The sequence below is a fragment of the Euleptes europaea genome, chromosome 21 (assembly GCF_029931775.1).
Source record: "Euleptes europaea isolate rEulEur1 chromosome 21, rEulEur1.hap1, whole genome shotgun sequence".
Lineage (NCBI taxonomy): Eukaryota > Metazoa > Chordata > Lepidosauria > Squamata > Sphaerodactylidae > Euleptes > Euleptes europaea.
In genome coordinates this window covers 4212931-4237276 of record NC_079332.1, presented here as the reverse complement: position 1 = coordinate 4237276, position 24346 = coordinate 4212931, and the positions used below count along the sequence as shown (strand labels likewise).

General features: G+C 49.1%; 1 protein-coding gene across 1 annotated transcript in view; it reads right to left on the bottom strand.

Moving 5' to 3' along the window:
* CCNF (cyclin F) overlaps positions 1–24346 on the bottom strand; it is a 64057-nt gene that overhangs the window by 3109 nt on the left and 36602 nt on the right. The window contains exons 5-17 of the mRNA XM_056866572.1: positions 12526–12680; positions 11490–11596; positions 10290–10357; positions 8999–9192; positions 8177–8230; positions 6972–7076; positions 5968–6045; positions 4739–4890; positions 4457–4621; positions 4003–4126; positions 2735–2915; positions 1834–1921; positions 1039–1138 (exon numbers count right to left, since the gene is read on the bottom strand). Of these exons, the coding sequence (XP_056722550.1) occupies positions 1039–1138; positions 1834–1921; positions 2735–2915; positions 4003–4126; positions 4457–4621; positions 4739–4890; positions 5968–6045; positions 6972–7076; positions 8177–8230; positions 8999–9192; positions 10290–10357; positions 11490–11596; positions 12526–12680 (1571 nt within the window). The remainder of the gene's footprint in view (positions 1–1038; positions 1139–1833; positions 1922–2734; positions 2916–4002; positions 4127–4456; positions 4622–4738; positions 4891–5967; positions 6046–6971; positions 7077–8176; positions 8231–8998; positions 9193–10289; positions 10358–11489; positions 11597–12525; positions 12681–24346) is intronic.

Below are 24346 nucleotides of genomic sequence, written 5' to 3'. Positions count from 1 at the left end.
TTGTGCAAACCAGTGGCTAGAGTGTAATACTAAAGGTTTCTGGAGGTAAATTGTGAAGAGCTGTGCTGGTCTATGGCTGTTTTAATAAAGACTGAAGGTGAGTCAATCAAAGCTTTGTGGCGCGTCAACCTAGCAAAGGCTAATTTCCGATCAGTGAAGTTCAGTGGTGGAAGAGGATGCCACCCTGTCGTATCTTGCTCCCACATACCCTTTTAACCCCCAGTGTGGTGCCAGAGATTGGGGGGGAAAGACCTGAGCGGACAAAAACCCACAGGGAGATGGACAGCTGTAGCCATGAGAAGAAAACAGGCGGGGCCACCTTTCTTTATGCCAGTGGAAATCGCCGGGATCCAACCCTGTCCTTATTGGGCTGTCTTGGTTCTGGTATGGTATCGTAAAAAGCAACAATCGTAATGACCACCTTGACTTCTAACAGTTGCTAGTATTGAGTTAAAGAGCAATTCAGCTAAAGTACCTCTGTAGAAAAGGTAAAGGTCCCCTGTGCAAGCACTAGGTCATTCCTGACCCATGGGGTGACGTCACATCCCGACGTTTCCTAGGCAGGCTTTGTTTATGGGGTGGTTTGCCAGCGCCTCCCCCAGTCATCTTCCCTTTACCCCCAGCAAGCTGGGTCCTCGTTTTACCGACCTCGGAAGGATGGAAGGCGGAGTCGACCTCGAGCCGGCTACCTGAAACTGACTCTCGTCGGGATCGAACTCAGGTTGTGAGCAGAGCTTTTGACTGCAGTACTGCAGCTTACCACTCTGTGCCACGGGGCTCCTAACCTCTGTAGAGCATCTAGTTAAAATCTTGATCAATGATTCAAACAAGCAGGCCGATCGTCCATCCACAGCCCCGCCAGCACCATTTCCCCATGTCTAGTCTCGGCTGCGCTCACAAAATACGTGCTGCTGCGCGCCCGGCAAACCTGCCTCGCTTCGCCTTATTGCTGTCCCAGGAAGTCCCCGCTCCCGCCTCCGTTGCCCATGTCCGACAGAGGAGAACACAAGACAGTGAGACAAGGCCGTTCAAACGTACCTCTTCTTTGCCGATTTCTTCGTAGCGCTTATCTTCAAACCGCTGCTTCACAGCAGTCAGGGACACCTGCCTGTAATCCTTTGGAACATCATCGTGGAAGCTTTGGGGGGAGAGAAATAGAAACCCTTCAGAGAATCACTGGTTAATTTTCAAGCCCACCAAGAATTAGACACGGCCAATATTTCTTTGTGTGCCGGTTGCCCTCTAAAATTCAAATTGCAGTTTTGCTAGAGACATCCATAAGAGTAATCACAATTTTTTTGGGGGGGGTTGCTTTTGACTCAATGGATCCTATGCTGCAGTAGGGGGGGTGTTAAAAGAGTCCCCCCAGAAAGCTGAAGACCACTACCCCGATTTTCATGTCACCTTCAGAATGTCTCAATTTGCTATTGCGGCCAGGAAGATCAAAGCTCTTGAAGCTATTAAGAAAAATTCTGTATAGGAAAGCAAATGAGTGTGACCTTTGTTTTAAGAAAGATTGTGCATGAAACAGTTTTTATCCGGGCAATGTGTACTGATGCAATTTCATTCTTTTTTAGATACCATTTTTGACTTTTGTACATACGCAAGGATATTTTGTAACGGTCTATGGCTAAACAAATCACTGAATCCATTCATCCACTATGCTATAATACTTTGTGCAAGCCACAGCTTTACAAACCACCACACCAACCTGTGTTCAGAGCGTACTAGGGGAAGTAGTCCCCACTGGATTACTCTAAAGCTGGACAGACAGCTCTTCAATTGCCATTCCCCTCACACCCTCTCCCCCGCTCCAAGGACCTAAGATTTTACCACTTCTTGTGGAGACTTAGCATGCAGAGTTTCAGCTCTTCAAGGGAAAATCCCGTGCATTCAGATAACTGGCTCGTCCAAGGATGAGCTGAAGGGAGAACAAAAAAAACGGAACAAAAAAAATCACAATACTATATGGATTTATTTCTCCTCTCTCCCTTCCCCAGAATGGCCTGCAAGGATCACAGGAGACCGACGCATGCGGTCCAGAGCAATCCTGGAGCAGAAAGAGCTGTCCGAGATGAGAGATGGGAAGACCAGAGACTAAATACTAGGGACCACGCCTAGAGAATTGTGTTCAGTTTTGGGCACCGCAATTTAAGAAAGATGTAGACAAGCTGGAACGGGTCCAGAGGAGGGCAACAAAGATGGTGAGGGGGTCTGGAGACCAAGTCCTGTGAGGAAAGGCTGAAGGAGCTGGGTATGTTTAGCCTGGAGAGGAGAAGACTGAGAGGGGATATGATCACCATCTTCAAGTACTTGAAGGGCTGTCACATAGAGGATGGTGTGGAGTTGTTTTCGGTTGCCCCAGAGGGTCGGACCAGAACCAACGGGTTGAAATTAAATCAAAAGAGTTTCCGTCTAGACGTTAGGAAGAATTTCCTAACAGTTAGATCAGTTCCTCAGTGGAACAGGCTTCCTCGGGAGGTGGTGAGCTCGCCTTCCCTGGAGGTTTTTAAGAAGAGGCTAGATGGCCATCTGTCAGCAATGCTGATTCTATAACCTTGGACAGTTCATGAAAGGGAGGGCACCTTGGCCATCTTCTGGGCATGGAGTAGGGGTCACTGGGGGTGTGGGAGTTGTGAATTTCCTGCATTGTGCAGGGGGGTTGGACTAGATGACCCTGGTGGTCCCTTCCAACTCTATGATTCTACTGAGAAAGCAACCAAGCGTCACTCACCTTGCCGGTGGAGGACTTTGGCTAGCAACAGTGCGGCAGCAGACAGGCAGGCAGGCGAGTACTGGCAGAGGCCCGTGTTGAGGAGGGAGAGCTCACAGATGAAGTTGTACAGGTGCGCCGTTCTTCTCTCCAGTGGGATGATGCTCAGAAGCACTTCTTTGTAGTCCACAATAGTGGGGATCTTTAGAATGAGAGAGTGGGGAAAGGGGTGTTAAACGAAGAAGAATGGAATGAAATTCACCTGGGAAGAAACGGGGAAAATGAATATGTTTCCAGTCTCCTACGCTCTGCACACCTCCATGTTCCTCAGCTTGGGTAATGGCAGAGATGCTTCATGCCCCCCCCCTTTAAAATATGTTAGTAAACTGCTGAATTTGTTCTCCAGGCGCTTTAGGCATTGCTACAACCTATGGATCTTGCGCCAACTACCTATATAATCTAGCTCTACCATTCCAGAGGAGAGCCTTCACGTTGGCAAGATTAAACGCCTTTCCGTCGGCAGTGACTCATGGGAGGTTTCTTTGTACACCTCACAATGCCCGACTACGCGCCTGTGATGCGGGAGTCCCCCACTCTGTGGAACCTATCCTATTGGACTGCCCATTCCACAGCAGACCTCAGCCATCTGCCAGATCCTCGGCATATAAGATCAAAAAGGGATATGACTCGCTTCCTTTTAGCAGATCAGGACAGTAACCTTACTGCTCTAGCAGCCTCCTTTTTATAAACAGCCCTCTCTGAGAGAATCCCCAAAGATCATCCGGTTCAAGAGAGCTCAAGTATTATATAAACTGTAATTTCAATCGATAAATCATCATTACTAATGTATCATAAGAACGATTTTAATCCTATCTTCGCCAGCTGTTCGGCGTGTTTTATTACTTCAAGATGCCAATAAAGGTATTGTATAAACTGCTAAGTAGACGCTGAAGGCTTTGGGGTCGTTTTGACCCGCCCCCTAAGCTGTACCCAAATGTGCAACTGAAGCTAGCAGATGGGGTGAAACGGACAACAACAAAACCTTAAAAGACGCTGAAAAAAAATACAATAAAAATACAAAATGCAAAAAGTAGCAAGGGAGCATAGATCCCATATGTTATTTCAATGTGGCATTTCCCAGCCACATGAGAGAGAGTATGTTCCAAAGGCTGTGGGGTGCAAAGGAACCACAAGAACTGCCTTTGATGGATCAGGGCCACGTTTCCAGCACTCTGGAAACAGCTAGCTAGACTGGAGAGAACCTCTCGGCAGCTTTACAAAAACCGTACCCGTATCTTGCCTTCCAGGGCAGAGATGATCTCTCCCATCATCCGGACCAGATCTTCATATTTATATGTGTTGTCCGTCAACCAAACCGCTTCCCGTATCGTCAAAATCTCTTTGCTGATAAAGCTGTAACGAAAAGAGTGGTTAGCATCAAAAGTCCAAACACAAGCACCCCACACCTCATTGAATTGTGCCAGATAAGGCCAGTTACGGTTTCTTTTCCTGTCGGCTGGGAGCTTATTTCTTCCATCTATGGGCCTGGGAATCTGCATTTGGACCCGCAGATGACAATATGGGGAGAATGGACTTGTAATATTTTAATGGCTTTGCCGTATAAATAATAAATCTGAATCACACACACAGAGAAAGTTTTCCCAGACCATCTCACGGGGACAGCCCTTATTTTTTTTCATTTTTTTAAAGGACAAGCCCCAAATCAACAGTCCAGCGTCTTACCGTGTACAAATAACCATGCATGCAATGCCCAAAAGTTGAAGGCGAGCCCGGGGCACGAGCCTCATTTTCAAGTACCGGTCCACGCAACCCACGGTCATGTGGAGACAGAGGCTGGAGAAATCCTTCATGGTGGCCACTTCCACCAGCCAATCGATCAGGATGTACCTGAAAAGAGAAACGGATGAGGGGGGAGCCGCCTGCAAGAGACGCTCGGCCCCGGGTCGAGGTCAGAAGCCTTCCCTTATGACAGTGTGTTTGTGTGTGTGGATCCAGGGTTTCTACCTCATGGTCTCATTCATTCCCTTCTGAACGCTGAAGATGCTCTGCTTGCTGAGCGGGAGAGAGGCCTGGAAGAGCTGAGACACCAGCTCGCAAGAGGCTTTGGCTTCCAACCCCGGCTGGTTTACGTTTCCGCAGGCTTTGGCGAGCGCTATCTGGAAAGCGGAGGAAGCAGACAATGAAAACGGGCGCTGCGTTTATTGCTTTCGAAGGCAAAGGAAGCAAAAGGCTGCCAATGACAGCAAAGGTCTTCTGGAACTGACCCCAGGGTCAGAAGAAATATAAATAATAGCTGGTATGTTTGGCTATTTCACAATGCAACTCTCAGTATTTCGGGAAAGGGGCTTTCAACTAGGCTTGGAAACATTTTTTTTTAAATGTTAAATGTCGGTTCACAAATAGAAGAAGAGTTGGTTTTTATATGCCGACTTTCTCTACCGCTTAAGGGAGAATCAAACCAGCTTACAATCCCCTTCCCCCCGCAACAGACACCCTGTGAGGTAGGTGGGGCTGAGAGAGCTGTGACTAGCCCAAGGTCACCCAGCTTCATGTGGAGTGAGAAAATAAATCCAGTTCACCAGATTAACCTCCGCCGCTCATGTGGAGGAGTGGGGGAATCAAACCTGGTTCTCCAGGTCAGACTCCACCGCTCTTAACCACTACACCATACTGGAGGTGGAGACTCTGCTATGTACACAGAGAGCGAAGCGTCTCTTTCATGTTCAGGGACTGTGCATGAACCGGAAGACGACTGGGCATTGCTTTAAGCAAATGGGGCAGAGCGTGCTTATATGGAGCAGAGGGAAGTGAATGGGGCAGACCTGATTCGTATTGAGCTCCACGCATACATTGGAGCAGAACCAACGGGTTGAAATTAAATCAAGAGTTTCCATCTAGACATTAGGAAGAAATTTCTAACCATTAGAGCGGTTCCTCGATGGAAGAGGATTCCTCGGGAGGTGGTGGGCTCTCCTTCCCTGGAGGTTTCTACGCAGAGTCTAGATGGCCACCTGTCAGCAATGCTGATTCTATGACCTTAGGCAGTTCATGAGAGGGAGGGCATCTTGGGAATCTTCTAGGCGTGGAGTAGGGGTCACTGGGGATGTGGGGGGGTAGTTTGGAATTTCCAGCATTGTGCAGGGGGTTGGACTAGATGACCCTGGTGGTCGCTTACAACTCTATAATTCTATGAAAGCCAGTTAAATTGCAGCAACTCGGATTCACAATCTTACCTGGGCCTCCCAGGACCCCTTAGCAGCATAGTCCCTGAGTTTCCTGAGGCTCTGGAGGTACCTACCAGGGTCTGACATCTATAAAGAAGGGATACGATCCTATTATAAGATGCTTCTTGGTCCAGCTTAGGCCAACGGTGCATGATTTTATTCCAACAAGATGGAACAGTCCTCTCCAGAACAGGTGTCTGCGGGCGCCATGGCACCCACAGGCACCACGCTGGGGACCCCTGTGTTATACTAGCTAGGTGGAAACCCCCTCCTCTCTTTTGTAAGCTAGCCAAGCTCAAGCGCAAACTGGGAGGTTCAAAAACTGGAAGCAGGACTCCAGAGACAGGCCTCCGATTGGCCGCACCGACAAGGCATTCCCTCTGAAGATGGTATGCCCACAGCTAAGAATCTCAACGAAATTCTTCCAAATCCTCCCCTACTTGGAAGGAGATCACATCCCACCATGTCTCTAAATTTTCCTACCTAGTATGGATTTCCCTCTTAGAGCTCATCAATGTCGGCATCAACTCCCGATCAAATAGGAAAGCGTATAAGGTGGACAAATGATCTCCACTCTAAACTAAAAGTCCACTTTATCGGCAGAAGATGCACAATTCTATTGCTCAGCCTTTTCAAATCCAACTGTAAGTCAAGATCCCTTGATACTATATGAGAATTTTATTCAGCAACTTGAGACCTGTCCTATATAACACAGGCCAGCAAAGGCAGGTGTCGGCTCCTAAATCCAAACCATGGTTTGATAGGGGATGTTCTGAGGCAAAAAAGGCCCTCAAATATGCATATTATAGGATTACTACAGCACACAACAACCAGATTCAGGAGGCTCAGCAATTTCTTATAGCACTCTGAAGATGCCCAGGCGACAGAGATGCTACTGCCCTTCCTCCCCTTCTCGGGCCCTCGGCCAGCACAAGAAAACCTCCCTCGCTGCAGGCTTTAATTCAAGTTAGATCCCTCGCCTCTGATGCCGCCCATGAATCGCGGACACTCACGGCTGCTTTCCTGTTGTATTCCCAGAGGAGGTAGGAGCTGTGCAAACAGCCTTGCTGCGAGGACGTCTCGAACATTTCCAGGGCTTCTTTCTTTCTTTCTTCATCCTGTATTTTAACAAAAGAAACAAACAGAGGCAACTGACGCCAACTGGATGCTAACCGGAGCAGAGAAAGCCACCAAGCTCAAGCGCTCGCTGAACTGGCTGCTTCTGGAACGCCTGCAGCCGAGAAGTCCGCGCAGCGACTGACGCACAAGGAATGTTTTCCGGCCGCACAAGGAAACCCCACAACGAAGCCGTGCAATCGTACCAGCCAGGTGTTTTGCACCCGCATGGACTAACTCCAAGCCCATGTTTAGAGGCCAGCAACGAGAAGAAAAACTACTTTTATTTTTATATGGCTGCCAGCCTGCAACCAATCCCCCCCTTTTCACCTACAGATGTATTAAGCCATTAAGGGCACAGGCAGCCATCTCAACGGGCCCCTATCTGGTTGTGAGGGAACGATACATGTGCAGAACGGGGCAGAATGGTTCCCAGTTCCCGAAGCCTCCAGATTCCTTGATGCCCGAATGCAGGCACCTGTGTAAGCGGGAAATTTGCCTTCTCCCCAAACACAGACTTCCAGCCACAACAGACACTTGTCGATGGGCCCTCTGATTCTCAAAGCCAGTGATGATTTGTGTCATCCTGCATGCCTCCACTCATCTGTCATTCCTGCCTGTTCTAGCCCGAGCACTTGATAGCATCCTCATCGATCCAGGCATCAGAAATGGGGTCAGACAGATCCCACTGCAACCGGCGAGAGCCTCTGGCAGCAAGCACTTTGCTATAGCACAGCACTTGATAAACAATCATGAGCGCCGCTCTACACTTGAGGAGGGGCTGTGGCTCAGTGGTAGAGCATCTGCTTGGCATGCAGAAGGTCCCAGGTTCGGTCCCCGGCATCTCCAGTTATAGGGACTAGGCAAGCAGGTGATGGGAAAGACCTCCGCCTAAGACCCTGGAGAGCCGCTGAAGGTCTGAGTAGACAATAGTGACTCTGATGGACCGAGGATCTGATTCAGTAGAAGGCAGCTTCATGTGTGACCCACACACTCCAAGCACCTCTATTAAGGTCACACTTAACACATCGGACCTTGCGGTGAAGTACTAGGCGCCTTTTTAGAAGCGGCAAGAACGGCATGACTGTCGTAGAAGGCTTACCTCAAAGAGCTGGAGCACCTTAGCCAGGCAATACAGAATCGATCCTCTCTGAGCCTATGAAAGGAAGAGCATTTTGTTACAAAGCCAGACGAGATTAAAGCTGGCCTCTAGGTAAAACAGAGAGGCAGTAAGCTCAGCGGCAGAGCCCCTGCTTGGCATGCAGAAAGCCCCCAGCTTCTGTCCCTGGCGCGCCTCCAGCAATGCTAAAGATCTCTGCCTGAGGCTCTGGAAATCTGCTGCTGGTCAGGGGAAACAAATCTGGCCTTGACAGACCAATGGCCTTTCTCAGCAGAAGGCAGCTTCGTCAGCTCCCAAAAATATTTAGTATTCTCGGGCGCTTCCAAGAGACGGAATCCTTCAGCTCAGCGGGTTTGCAAATTAACTTTGAATCAACCAATGGGCAGAGGGTGCCCAACTCCAGCCGCAATTAAAATGGTGACGAACAAGCTGTCTAACTGCAGATTCTGAGCGAGGAGACAGTGATTAGGCCCAGAACCAACGGGTTGAAATTAAATCAAAAGAGTTTTCGTCCTCCATGCTTTAATGTAGATTACACATCGTTGCAGCCTTAAGGGCTAGAAACTTGAGCTTTTGGGGTTTTTTTTTTTTAAATTATTCAAGCAGGGATTCTCAGGATGCTTGGCCCAGGACACATTTTGCAGTTTTTCTGCGCTCAAAATGGAATTCGAGACTGCCCTAGGTGTAGACAGGTCTCGGCTTTGGCCAGAGGTCTGACTCATTCCTTTTCCTCCATGAAAAACAAGTGCAGTTTCCGCCAAAGACCCCCAGACACCACCACCACCACCCCGCTCCCCGGCTTACTTGCTGCTCCTGGCATTCCGCTTTGAGGCTCTCGTAGACCACGGCTTTACAACAGCTCCCGCTCAGAGACCAGGGAGGGCGGATGAAGAGCCAGACGAAAGGGGCCGCGCAGACGTTCAAGCGCTCCATCAGGCTGAAGAAACGTGAGGCTTTCAAGCCGTTCACCTCTGCACGGCCCTCGTCGGAGACAGACACTGGAGGGGCAGCGCAAGAGAAGAGGGCGTGACCCGCGCAGTCCACCCTGCCGGGGCGACTCAAGCACGCTGACCCTGCAGTGCAGCGCACCAAGGAGACGGCACCAAATGGTAGCCCGACTTCGTTGTCCCTGGAGACGGTTGCATGCAAGACACGGACAATACGTGCCTTGCCTCCCCACTCGCCGGGTAAGGTGACACCGAACGTGTGGATGGGAAGGAGTTGATTTTTATATGCCGACTTTCTCTTCCACTTAAGGAAGAATCAAACCGGCTTACAGTCACCTTCCCCTCCCCACAACAGACACCCTGGGAAGTAGGTGGGGCTGAGAGAGCTGTGACTAGCCCAAGGCCACCCAGCCGGCTTCATGCATAGGTGTGGGGGAACCAACCCGGTTCACCAGATTAGCCTCCACTGGCTCATGTGGAGGAGTGGGGAATCGAACCCGGTTCTCCAGATCAGAGTCCGCCGCTCCAAACCACCACTCTTAACCACTACGCCACGCCGGCTTGAAGAAGAAACAGACCGGTCTGCTGCACTTGAACGAACAAAGCAGAACGGGGAAATGCGAGGCAGTAGGGGCACAATGAGAAGGGCTACTATTAGGCGAACTAGGCCGTCACCTAGGGCACAGACCTCAGAGGGGCGCAGAACTGGCCAGAGGGGCACAGTTTTAAACCGATTTGTTTCTTGAAAGAAAGAAAAATGCAACGGACATATTATTTACTTTAAGTACCATGACAGTGCTATGAAATATAATTCATTATAACGTCTTATTAAAGTTTTGTGCTTTTGTTTTTCTGCAAGATATCCGTTTTTGAAAATTGGTTGGCACAAGTAGTTAGCCTTGCCCGGGGCGCAAAAATGACTGGCACCGGCCCTGATCGCACAGAAAGAATCCCTAAGGACTCTTCCAGAGTTCGGTCTGCGCAATGTTAATTCCACACACATAACACACCCTACGTGCATTATTCTAGAAGCCGATTTCAACATCTTTTGTGGGGTTAGCCTTGCTGGCCCCAAATGGGCAGGAAAGAAAGATGCAAACGTCCCAAGCCCCTCCGCCAAGCAGTACTGAGCTCGTACCCATACTTACAGCCTTCGTTGTAGAGATAGGCTATTCCCAGTTTCACAGCAGCTTCGAAGTTGCCCTTCTCGGCAGCCCTGTGCGAGAACACGGAGGGTGGTTTGTTTGTTTTTAAAGCCAGAAATCTGTCAACCCTAGTTTCAGGCGGGTAGCTGTGCTTGTCTGCAGCCAAAGAGCAAGGTTCGAGTCTAGCCACATCTGAAAGACCCAACAAGATTTCCAGGGAATAGGCTTTCGAGAGTCCCTTCATTAGACTCTTTCTCAGGCAAAGCTCCTTTTATATCTGTTGGGTCTTTCAGGTGCTACCGGACTCGGATTTTGTAAATCCTAGCTTTTTTGGCAACCAGATCTAAGCCACGTGTGATTCAATGGTACTTCGACACTTAAGTACATGGACTGCGTTCTAGAAAAAGCCAGAAAGGCCCGACACGCTAAGATAAAATGGGGGACAGTGATGCGAGTCTGCACATCGCCTAGACGGGGCAGAGGGAAGAAGATAAATTTAGTGCAGCTACAGCCTTGCCTCCTTATAGGAGAATTCACAAGGCCTATTTCCAAGCAGAGGGGCACCCGGGTTCTCAGTACCCACTGAAAATAAGGGGCTTGTCCACCAAACAACCCAGAAACCTGGCAACTCTGCCAGCTAATCGATGGGGAACACAAACCATAAAAGGTTCGTAAGTTTCATGTCGTCACAGTACGTTCCTAGGCGGAAGCCATATTAAAGCCACATAAACGGAAGGCTCCTGGCACCCGGCAAACAACATTTATCCCAGCAAAAGCTCTTGCATGTCAGAGTTCACTTCATCAGATGCGTAAAACGCCCACAGGCAGATGCCACTTTTAGTATCTGCCTAATGGACGATCACGCCAACGTATCCAAGGAAGTGAGCTCAAACTTGCAACAGCCCATGCAGAATCAAGTGAGCTCAAACTTGCAACAGCCCATGCAGAATCAAGTGTGTGAGAGCTGTGCTGAATTTTGTCATATCATCATGAAGCAGCAGCTTCAGTAAAAGATACCATACTTTCATTTCCCAAAGACTTAACTACATCCAGCTGAGCCAAACTCTTTATTTAGAGCAAACTGGACAGCGCTCTCAATACGGCACACGGGAGGAATTGTCGCCCGCCATATTTCCCCCACCACGGTATAACCAAACGCGTAACCTTGGTGCCTTAGAATTTCTGCGGTTCTTAAAGGTTTACCTTTCAAACATTTTCAAGTTGCTCGGCGAAGGCCACGCTTCTTGAAAACTCGCACATGCCCAAACACTAGCATGGTTATCTACAAGGTATTTCAGATGAGAGTGGACCTAAGGGGAGGGGGAGAGATAAGAGGGTTGTTACTACCACCCCCCCAACAGACTTTACAAAAGCCTCCTCGAGGTCAGTTAATACAAAGACTTGGGTATAAGGCTCTCCCACAATGCACAAACCCATCTAATGCAGAGTGGAAGTGGGGGGGGGGGAGCTCCAGCTTCATTTTTAGCAAGGCCTTCTTTGCTCCAGAGCCAAGAGGAGAAGAATGAGAAGGGATAGGATAACCATCTTCAAATACATGAAGGGCTGTCATATGGAGGAGGGTGCCAAGTTGTTTTCTGTTGCCCCAGAAGGTCGGACCAGAACCAAAGGGTTGAAATTAAATCAAAAGAGTTTCCGTCTAGACATTAGGAAGAATTTTCTAACAGTTAGAGCGGTTCCTCAGTGGAACAGACTTCCTTTGGGGTGGGGGGTGGGCTCTCCTTCCCTGGAGGTTTTGAAGCAGAGGCTAGATGGCCACCTGTAGCAATGCTGATTCTATGATCTTAGGCAGTTAATGAGAGGGAGGGCACCTTGGCCATCATGTGGGCATGGAGTAGGGGACCCTAGGGGTGCGTGGGGTAGTTATGAATTTCCTGCATTGTGCAGGGGGTTGGACTAGAAGACCCTGGTGGTCCCTTCCAACTCTATGATTCTAGTACCCGACTACATCTGCGACAGGCAAGACAATCCACAGTGAACCTTGTTTGTCTCCTCTTCTTCCTCCAAGGACCTCAAGGCAGCATCCGTGATCCCCCCCCTATCCTTCCACCAACCCTGTGAGGTCAGTTAGGCTAAGAGCGCGAGTGAATCAAGCTCCCCCAGGTTCCCCGCAGCGGAGTAAGAATTTAACCCAGATTTCTTCCATTCTTGTCTGAGATTCCAACCACTGCACCGCACCCAATTTTGGGACACTGGCCGGAGTATTCAAAACAGGACTTACAGCGCGCAAGGAAAGGATGTCTTCAGCAGGTAGCCCCTTGAGGACATGAAAGAGGACGTCTTCAGGAAGGCTCAGCAGCGTCAGCACTCTCGGTCTCTTCCTCATCCTTCGCTTCAAAGGGATAGAGAAGCACCCGAAGCATCTACAGTGGGTCACTAAAACAGAAGCCCAGGGGTTTCAGCAAGCACGAGAAGCGGAAGCAGCCATATCAAAACGCAAGCAGTTGTTGGGGAGGAGCCATGGCTCAGTGGTAGAGCATCTGCTTGGCATGCAGAAGGTCCCGGGTTCAATCCCTGGCATCTCCAGTTAAAGGGACCAGGCAAGTAAGTGATGTGAAAGGCCTCTGCCTGAGACCCTGGAGAGCCGCTGCCGGTCTGAGTAGACAATACTGACTTTGATGGACCAAGGGTCTGACTCAGTATGGCAGCTTCATGTGTTCCCTCAGACCTTTAGGGGAGGGGCTGTGGCACAGCGGTAGAACATCTGCTTGGCATGCAGAAGGTCCCGGGTTCAATCCCCAGCATCTCCAGTTAAAGGGACTAGGCAAGTAGGTGATGTGAAAGACCCCTGCCTGAGACCCTGGCGAGCCGCTGCCAGTCTGAGTAGACAATACTGACTTTGATGGACCAGGGGTCCGATTCAGCAGAAGGCAGCTTCATGTGTTCATTGCGGGCCATGTAACTAGTCCCCAGGATGGCCTGCAACGCAAGGTAGACCATTTGCTCCATCTGCTATCGAACTCATCTTGTTTTTAACCAGACATGCCGGGATGAACACTGAGCCACTCCACTGAGCGAGAATGCCGAAATCGACAGGGACCGCCAGCTTCACTACAGCCACTCATCTCTTTGCTGCCGCACAGGGCCCTTCCCATTCACACCCAGATCATACCTAGGGGTATTACCTGCTGCAATTCACGCATACTAAGGGGATCTTCCTGTGGGTTCCTGCCACTTCCTGTTACAGGTGCTCGTGCTGTTAAAAAACCCCTCAAAATAATTCAGAGAACGGCTGTACTCTGCCTCTTGTTTCGGAGCAAGGATGAGCACTGGGCAGTCAGATGACCCAGCAGTGCGCTCCTAGATGCGTTCAACGCAGAAGCAATCCTACGCAGTTACGCCAGTCTGAAACCGCTGAAATCAACAGGCTTGAACTTAATAGCATTGCACCAATCCTCTGAAGTAATGACACACACACACACACACACACACACACACACACACACACACACACACACACACACAGACTGCATAATTGGGCTGTTAAGTTTCGAAGCCTGGTTTGCATTTAGGGAAGCAGGAGGAGGAAACACGGCCAAAGTAACTGAATTCAGCATGGAATTAGATTCCTTAATGTATCAGAAGCAAATGCCCAATTTTTTTTTTTAAAAAGCAACTCAGTTTGAGCCTGTTGTCTTAAAGAAATCCTGTTAACTAACTGATAGGATTTAAAAAAATATGTACAAATGGGTAGAAATCTCTGATGCATTAAACAAAACAAAACGACCCTGTCAAAAAACAATCCTGTACCTGCCAAATGCAGGAATTTCTTTAAAACTGCCAGTCCGGCTAGAAGAAGAGTTGAGTTGGGGTTTTTTACATGCCGACTTTCTCTGCCTCTTGAGGGAGAATCAAACCGGCTTACAATCCCCTTCCCCTCCCCACAACAGACAGCCTGTGAGGTAGGGGAGGCTGAGAGAGCTGACTAGCCCAAGGTCACCCAGCTGGCTTCGTGTGTAGGAGCGGGGAAACAAATCCAGTTCACCAGATTAGCCTTTGCCGCTCATGTGAAGGAGTGGGGGAATCGAACCCCACTGCTCCAAACCACTGCACCATGCTGGCCATCCTAAGGTCAGTATGCCCCATTGAACAGACTTAAATAGGATTCTGCGTAGACCTGCTTAGGGTGTCCCAGGTGGCCTTTTCAGATCCTAAAAGGCATCTCCCCCGGGGATGCACCCCTTTGTCATAAAAGCCTGCTCTGTCTCTCCATCTGAAGGGGGATGAAGATGAAAATAAAGGCGCCCCCAAATGGTACCCAGCGACCAGCACGCACCGAGAAACCCTCAGGCGTCGCCTGGATGCCCCAGCAAAAAGCCGCAACTCGGTCTCCTCCCTCTTTGGAGGCCGCGCCCATCCCACCATAGGCTCCGCTTCCTTTTTAAATCCACCCGCCCAAAATTGCAGGAGCACCCTCGCTGTGAGGTTTAAATGCAAAATTGGGCATTTTCTCTCTCTCTCCCCCACCCCTCCTTCCTTCCTTTTGCTCCTACTAGGTATGCGGAAGGTTGAAAAGCAAAGAAAAGCCATTGATGCCTGGGAGGTTTTGCCTTGAATTTGCCTCTCTCTCGATGCACATTTTCCCCATCCGAATTCTCAGAACTCTGCATGGGGGGCTTTTTGTTGAGTTTTGAGAATTCGGATGGGGAAAATGTGCATCCAGAGAGCGGCGTACCCAAGGCAAAACCTCCCGTGCGAAAGTGGCCAAAGATGCCCCGTTATAGCCTACCCCATGCGAGAGCCTGCCACTAATCCGGTTTCCCTCTGGCAAGCCAGGCCAATTCTGGACGGGAGGTGTTGCCTTGGATTTGCCACTCTGTAGATGCCCATTTCCTCCCCACATCCGAAATCTCAAAACTCAATAAGCCCCCCATGCAGAGTTTTGAGAACTGAGATGGGGAAAATGGGCATCTAGAGAGGGGCAAATTGAAGGCCAAACCTCCCAGGCATAAATGGCCTTTGACACAGTCCAAGCCGTTCAAAGTCCAAAAAAAGCGATAAGGCCCCTCAAGGAGGGCAGTTGGGAGGAGGGGAGGCCAAGGGTTTTGCATGGGGTGGGGGGAGATCGATCCATGCCCACCCTCCACTCCCCAGTTTCCTTCACTTTTTTGGCCCAAGAAAGCCCTGCAGCCAGTTCAGCCCCCCATTCGCGCTTGTCCATCCTGAATAATGCACTTTCAATCCACTTTAGCGATTGTCTGCAAGTGGACTTTGGCCATTTCACAAATCCAGCCGCACAGCGCATTGAAAGGGGATTGGAAGCACATTATTTGGCATGTGTGAAAACGACGCATCACACTATTGGAAGGCGAGCACGGTTGCAACCGATTAAAAAAAAAGTCTTAGTGGTATTGTTAAAGATTTAACACTGGCAGTTAAATCTTTAGGGTCGCAATGCACGCTTTTGCTCAGAAGTAAGCCTCACTTTGTTGGGGGGGGAGCTTGCAGTTAGTTTGCACAGGAGCGCAACCTTACTGCGGCTTGTCTCCGCTGGGGTACAGGGGCCACAACGCCTCGGCCCCTCCAGTTATTGCAGAGAGCAACCTCCTGTCTTGGGCACCGGGGGGGGGGGTTGGACTAGATGACCCCGGGGGGTCCCTCCCCAACTCTATGATCCCATGAAAAAAAAAGCAGCGTTTTCAGCCGAAGCCCACCTACTCGCAACGGAACCCTAATAAGGCCATTTATTCATGGAAGGTTTTGCATTGGATTTGTCACTCGATAGATGCACATTTTCCCCATCTGAATTCTCAAAACTCTGCATGGTGGCTTAGAATATGGATGGGGGAAAAGTGCATCTAAAGAGTGGCAAACCCAATGCAAAACCTTCCATGAATAAATGGCCTGATGAGCATCCCTACTCGGGAGTAAGTTGCACCGCGTCCACTTACTTTCCAGGTCAAGGGTCGCAGCCTTTACACGGGCGGGGGGTGGTGGTGGTGGCCAACTTTGCATAGGATTGCAATGCTAGAGAAACCCCCTCCCCTAACTCGGATCCTTTTTGGAGCTTCCTGGGCGTTGAGCCCGGTTGGCTCAGCTCGGCCCCCCGCCGGGCAAGATCCGGATTCGAATGGCGCCCTTTTACACGGCGCCAGTTCCCTCCATGGCTGTTCCCAGTGGGATCTTTAATTAAAAAAAAGCAAGGTCCCATTTTTCCCAGGAGCTTTTTAGGAAGGGGGCTGGGGGGGTCCAGGCTTGCTGCCCCGGGGGCTGGGCACTCACCGCTCGCTTTCATCCCTGCTTAATCCGGAGCGTGCACCAGAACCGCTGCAAAGAGCCGCTTCGTAGTAAAAGCGCCTCTTTGGCCCGTGGGAGGAGCCTGGCGCCAAGCCCCGCCCCCCTCCGCGCCTCCAGCCAAGTTTCATTCATTCATTCATTCGGAAAGGAGCGCTGCCTCCCGAGGCCGCCCTTTAAACCACGCCCCCCTTAGGGCGGGGCCCCGCTCCCTAGTGAGAACCCCGCGCCTAACATTTTCAAACCCTGCCGGGGCTCGCGATTGGGTGGCTGGCTGGCGGGGAGGCGGAGCGGCTCGCGCGCCTCCGCCATTGGCCCGCCCCGAGACGCGGATTCGAACGAGGCGGCGGTTGGCGGTTCGGAGAGCGCCAGCTCGGGGCCCCCGCCCCCCCCGGCGCGCACGCCGCCTCAGCCAATGGCAGGCCGACGCGCGCCGCCTCAGCCAATGGCAGGCCGCGGTGAAAACTTAAAAAATTTCCCCCTCGGAGAAGCGGAGGGGTGGGGGAATCAAGCTGTCATGGCCTCCCCGCCCCCCCCACAGATCACACGTCATAATCACGCGCCAAGTTGTACACAGAACAATCACGTGCAAACACACAGAGATTGTGGCGTTCTAAGGAACCCTACCCCACACACAGAAACGTCTGAAAAGGCTGACACGGGTTTTTATGTGCTGGCAAAAAACCACAACCACTCTAAAAAAAGATAAATAATAATAAATAAATAAATAAATAAAACCACAACTATGCAGCCAGCCTGTGGCGCCCTGAAAGATTTGGGGCATCTTAAGGACTCTGGGCTGCCAAACGCCAGGTGGTAAAAAATAATCACCGTATAGGGTTGCCAACCTCCAGGTCATAACCCAAAAAATACAGTCACAACTTAATAGAGATGCAAATTCTTTGTTATGCTGCGCCTAGAAAAACACTATCTAAATGACGTACAGAATGGAAATCCATCAACCTGGTGAAGAAACTTGCACAGGTACAGACAGACATCCTTTTTCTCACCAAATGCAGAAGACTCAACATCACACCTAAGGGACTAAGAATAGTCTTTAAGGTGCTACTGGACTCTTGCCCTTTTCTACTACTGCAGACAGACTAACACGGCGACCCACTGTAAATGACTCTGATAAAAGATAGCGACTGGAGATCAGGAATTAGTTTAACAGCTTTTCTATTTAATAGTACAAAGTTAAACAGTTACAAAAGCTGGGATTTAAAATCTCTCTCCAGCCCCACACAGAGTCAGACTGCAAAAATAAATCAAACTTTCCGTTCTACAGGCAGTAAGCTTTATACAATTCTGTTCAGAGCATCTTCATTTCGATACATGAGGACAGTTCTCATGGCGTGATCCTAGCAAACAATAGACAAGCAATTCTAGATTGAACCAGCTCTGCAGCTGAGAGGAGCGAATGTCCCTTGCTTTGCAACATTTGAAGGCGGTTAGTGTGCGGATAGTGTGTGTATGTGCTTATGCTGACATCGCTTGAATAACAAGCAGACAGAGAAAATGGAAGAAAGCAAAGCTTTCTGGGGTATCTGCCCTCTGTTCATATACACAGGCGCAATCCACAGTGCCATAGGTAAAATACCATTTAAGGTGGTCACTTCATTACAAAAATTGTCAACACACCCATATAAGCTATACAATCCACCAACTAGTGTATATATACAAAGTATCAAAAAGATAATAAACCTCCAGGCAATAAAGGAAGCCAAGGCCTTCAATTTGCAAGATCGGAGCAAAACTGTCAAAGACAGGACATTTTGGAGGACTTTCATTCATAGGGTCGCCATGAGTTGGAAGCGACTTGACGGCACTTAACACACACACAATAGCAGATCTCCTGCTATTACAACTAGGGTTGCCAACTGCCAGGTAGCGGCAGGAGATCGTCAGCTAATTCAACTGATCTCCAGCCGATGGAGACCAGATCACCTGGAGAAAAATGGCCGCTTTGGCCATTGGGCTCTATGGCATTGAAGCCCCTCCCCTCCTCAAACCCCACCCTCCTCAGGCTCCACCCCAAAAATCTCCCACTGGTTGAGAAGAGGGACCTGGCAACGCTAACTACAACTGATCTCCAGCCGATAAGACAGGGGTGAGGAACCTTTTTTCTGCCAAGGGCCATTTGGATATTTATAACATCATTCGCAGGCCATACAAAATTATCAACTTAAAAATTAGCCTGCTATAGTCTTGGGCAGTCCTAGCTGCTCCATAGCTAATGACTGTTCTGCAAGGGGGAAAGAAGGTTCCTTTTCTCGGCAAAACAGGGGGCGGATCGCCAGTCTTAGATCCTTCTGAGCTAGAGATCTGCTAGGACCCACGGAGGGCCAGACCAAACGATTTCGCGGGCCTTATATGGTCCTCGGGCCTGACATTCCCCACCCCTGCGATAAAAGATCATTTCCCCCGATAAGAGATCAGTTCTCCCTCAGGCTCCGCCCCAAAAATATCTTGCAGATAGCGAAGAGGGACCTGGCAATCCTACCTGGGGGAAATGGCCACTTTGGCCATTGGACTCTATGGCACTGAAGTCCCTCCCCTCCCCAAACCCTGCCCTCCTCAGGCTCCGCCCCCAAAAATCTCCCGCTGATAGCGAAGAGGGACCTGGCAAGCCTGTCATAGTACCGTGCTGAATGGAGCCCAGGAAAAAGAACCGGCAATGGAGACCACTGTAAACTGACTGCTCTTGTTCAACCAAATAAAATATACATGGGACCACAGTGTGTGTATGTATATACAATTGCACATTTTGTCAAAACTTAGCCAAAACAATTGCAATTGAGAAAGAAGCGCTACCTGGAGCATCATGTATTTGCACACTGTTTATTTCTCAATTGCAATTGTTTTGGCTAAGTTTTGACAAACTGTGCAATTGTATATACATACACACACTGTGGTCCCATGTATATTTTATTTGGTTGAACAAGAGCAGTCGGTTTACAGTGGTCTCCGTTGCCAGTTCTTTTTGCTAACCTCCAGGTGGTGGCTGGAGATCTCCTGCTATTACAACTGATCTCCAGGCGACAGAGATCAGCTCACCTGGACAAAATGGCCCCCTTGGCAATTGGACTCTACGGCATTGAAGCCCCTCCCCTCTCCAAGCTCCTCCCTCCAGGTATTTCCCAACCCAGAGGCGGAAACCCTATAAGGATTGAAGGCTGCCACCAGACGAATGCTTTCCTGGGAGTAAACCAATGAATAAAATGAGGGTTGCCAAGCTCCAGGTGGTGGCTGGAGATCTCCTAGGATTACAACTGATCTCCAAGCGACAGAGATCGGTTCACGTGGAGAAAATGGGCCACTTTGGACAGTGGACTCTGTAGCATCATACTCTTTCCAAACCTCACCCTTCTCGGGCTCCACCCCCAAAATCTCCAGGTATTTCCCCACCTCGAGCTGGCAACACTAGTTTCTACCTGCTTTGGGTTTCTCTGTACGTAACCCAGGAGATTTGTGGCACCTTAAAGCCTGAAAGAACTATTGTGGGATAAAAATGCAACCACACAGCTTGTGACACCTTGAAGACGGATCCATAGCCCTCTATCCCATCCTAAATGGGGCAGTCTTGAAGGTACCCTAAGACCCTTGGGGTTATCTTGGCTGCAGCAGACTTGAACTGCAAGCCTCCGGGAATTTCTCCTTTTAAAAGGGAGACGTTCTTTACGAGAGCTTTCTAAGATTGCCAACTCTGGGTTAGAAAATACCTGGAGATTTGGGGGTGAGGGTGGGGAAGGCAGCCATTTCCTCCAGGGAAACATCCCCGTCATCTGGAGATCTCCCGTCATCTGGAGGCTGGCAACCCTAGATGACGGCATCTGATGTAACCCAGTGCTGCTGTTATTCTTTAACACCATGAAGGAGAAGGAGGCAGCCAAGCCCTGAGGTGGCAGAATAGACTGGCCCGCTTCAGAATGAGGGGTATTGGGGCCCACCTTTGAATGCCCCTTTGATTAAAAGCAACAACAACACCCAACTCTGCAAATAGAAAAAATTCAAAGGGAAAAATCAACCCCAAATTATGGGTCACATCCCATCGACGGCTCTCCCACCACATCACCTCTCCATGCAAACAGCGTGGAAGAAACTGTGGAGTTTTTATTCTCCTATTAGTGAAAAAAATTATTTGTGTGATCATTGCATTCATACTATTCTCCACCTACTGGGACTAAGACGCAGACGTGGCCCATTCTAAAACCTTCCTTAGGTTCCCTTTTGAATAAAAACGCTCTCAAATGGGGAATTTCCCCCCAACCTGAAATACCCCTCTGTCTGCCTGCTGTACTCGTTTGCTAACATTCTGCCCCCCAAAAACCCTCTAGGCAAGTATAAAACAGGCAGATCACTCCTTGTGAGAATACGTTTCTTGGTGCATTCCTTCATGCACCAAGCTTCTTATGCCAGGCAGAGTTCAAAATGGCAATTTCCCTACCTGCCAGGAATGAGACTGGGGGGAAGGAGATTACCCCCTCCCCCCATGGTGTTTTTGCAATGAAATTCACCAGCACCCGACTGCTATTTAGCTTTTGTAGGAAAGCGTGGGATAGTAATATTTATTTTTCTCTTGAAGGGCAAATAGCGGCTGGGGTGGAGGTGCAGGAAAATGGTACTGCTGGAAAAGATCCCCTCTGAATTACAGATCACGTCCTAATTAAATATCTCCCAGGTCACATCTTGCTAGATAGCACTGTGTCAGCATTAATGATGGAAAAGCTACTTTCCTATGCACACACACAAATCTTACACATTAAAAAAAAAACAACCCAGAATGTCAGGCTAGGTTGGACTTCTTCCTGACATAGTTTTCTGTGCATGAGGTTTTGTTTCTTTTCTTTCTTTTTTTAACAAGAAGCACGCAATCCTGTGAAGCCCCCCTGCAATCTGGAGCGGCGCACAGTCCAGGCAGGCTGACCGTCTCAGAGAGAACGAGGCCTATGTCAGCTTGCACATTCAGCTGTGCGTCGCCGCGCCGAGTCAGCAAGCGATGTATATTCATCTCATGTGCGAACCCAGCCTGCCTGCGAGGGGGACGAAACGGCGCCGACTGTAGCTGTCAATCCCGTTCGCTTGGTGTGAAAGTGAGAAAACACGCTTCAGTTCCCTTTTCCAAAACGGCAGGCTTTCCATTGCAATTGTTTCCCCTTCCCGCGACATTTTCTGGAAAAAAGGGCCGCGTGTCGGCTAACGCTCGGCTGTGCTGATTCACTGCTCCGACAGAAGAAAGCGATGGCCTGCAGCGGGGGTGGACACTTTAATTTCAGCAAGATGAGAATCATCTCCGAATCTAATGGCCCAGCTCAAAATTGGATTTCGCAGGATCTGACTGATGGCCTGCTCTCAGAGACAACGCCGGCTAAACCATACCCAGCTGGATTCCATTCCATTTGTATCATATATCAGGTTTTTCGGGTTCTTCCGGCATTGTCCGCTGAAGGGCGATTGCAAGATAAAATCTCTGCCCTCGAGGAACGCTCATGATGCACAGGCCGTAGGGAGACGGAAAGACTTCTGCAGCGGCCCCGCAAAATACGGGGTCGCTGGCAGAAAGCAACCCCCCTGTTAGCCACTGCCACTGCTGAGAGCATTAGTAGATGCTGACTTTATCACTGCTGCAGCTATCTGGTGGTCAGTGCCTCTGGCGTTGTCAGTCGCACCACTCCGGTTGCCTCCACCTGCCATTTCAGACTTCATAAATGTCCCCACGTATCAATTAATTCAGCTGTTCCCTGAGCCATTCAAGCTGCTAATCGGTGAAAAAAATTACTGTTCCCCCCCCCCATTTAATTCTTTGATGCCTCACCTGGAAGCGTTGGCAAAACATAAAGACACTTCTGTGTCCTCAGTAGTTAAACCCAAAATCACACACAGAAACCATATTATCCAATAAATCACAATTATATTCCAGTAATTAAATCTACAACCTACAACGGCCGTCTTCCTCGCCTGTCTGGCATCTGATGAACCTTTATTCTGCTATGAAAGAAATATTATTAGATATATATATTAGAAATAGATATTTGTATATTGGTTCTTGTGGGTTATCCGGACTGTGTGACCGTGGTCTTGGTATTTTCTTTCCTGACATTTCGCCAGCAGCTGTGGCCGGCATCTTCAGAGGAGTAACACTGAAGGACAGTGTCTCTTGAAGGGAAAGAAAATACCAAGACCACGGTTTTCTTTCTTTTTTGGAAAGAAAATACCAAGACCACGGTTACACAGCCCGGATAACCTACAAGAACCAATGAACTCTGACCGTGAAAGCCTTCGACAATATTTAGATATTTGTATACTTACCTGTATTCACACTTTTGTGGATTTTGATGTGTAACCATCTTTTTTGTATATTTCTGTATGTTACCTGACTGGGTTTGTTATCACCTGGAAGTGTGGCAACCCCTCCTCTAACAAGGGAAGTCGACCTCAGTTCCGTTTTTGGTAAACTGGTGCCTACCCGGTCATCTCTTGCTCAAATAAACTGCCTTATATAACAACCATTAAGTTACCACCAGGTGGCATGCGATTCATACTCAACTGCTGCGATTTCCTCCACACACACCCCACACAGTGTAACCTGCGAGGAGAGGAGAAGTAATGCCAAACAAAAAATAGTATTAACAGGGTGACATTTTAAGGGAGGAAAATTATACAACTTGGCTCATCCCAGTAGAGCTTTTTTTTTTTTTTTTTTTTAAGGTAATCCTCATCTTTAGAGGAACTATAAGCGCAGATATTACTCAGCATGAGTAACGGCTGGAGGGAAGAAAAATCAAGTTATTTCTTATGAAATAAACCTGTTGGCGTGGCACGCTCTGAAAGAGCAGCCAACTCCAAAACCTATGTCCAGCAAGAATCGGCAGGGTGGGAACATGTTAAAATCTCGCTTCCTGTCCTGGCCATACTATTACCCTTGATAAGCAGTCCTGGAAGCTGCAATTACCCCCAAAAAAAGGGGGGGGAAGGTTGCTTAAAGTAACAGAAGAAACCGTAACGGATGCAAGAAGTCCTTCCTAACCAGGCACAGGCTGATTAGCTGCAAATTCCAACTGTATCAAATAGTAAGCAATTAGTCAGCGAGTGTTGGAGGGGAAAGGACCATTATGTGAGTGGGAAATGCCTGGAATGAAACCAACCGGTCTTAATTGGGAGAAATAATGACACAATCCAGATAGAAAGCTGTCCCTTCTCGGCCAGACAAGAATCATCTGTCAGCACGTGGAGCCAAAAGTTCTCAGCTCGGCCAGTTTTTTTTTTTTTTTTAATCTTCCAGATAAGGAGGAATCTTTACAGTGAGGATTCGAACCCGGGTCTGCCAGTTCCCGATAGATTGACACCATCGAGGAAGCCACGGCCTTCGGTTTGCAAGACCTGAGCAAGGCTGTTGATGACAGGACATTTTGGAGGCCATTCGTTCATAGAGTCACATCAGTCAGAAGCGACTTAACGCCGGGTAACACAAACGTTACCAGATCCTAACCCAATACTTTAACAATTATACCGCACTCTGTCAGTACAACATTGGAGCGGTTAAAATGCTTAGGGCTGTTTAGCCTGGAAAGAAGACATGAGAGAGGTCTATAAAATTATGCATGGTGGGGAGAGAGTGGACAGGGAGAAGCTTTTCTCCCTCTCCCATAATACTAGAACGCGGGGTCATCTGCTGAAGCTGGAGGGCGAGAGATTCAAAAGGGATAAAAGGAAGTGTTTCTTCACACAACGCATAGTTAAATCGTGGAACTCCCTGCCCCAGGATGTGGCGATGGCTGCCAACTCGGAAGGCTTTAAGGAGGGAGTGG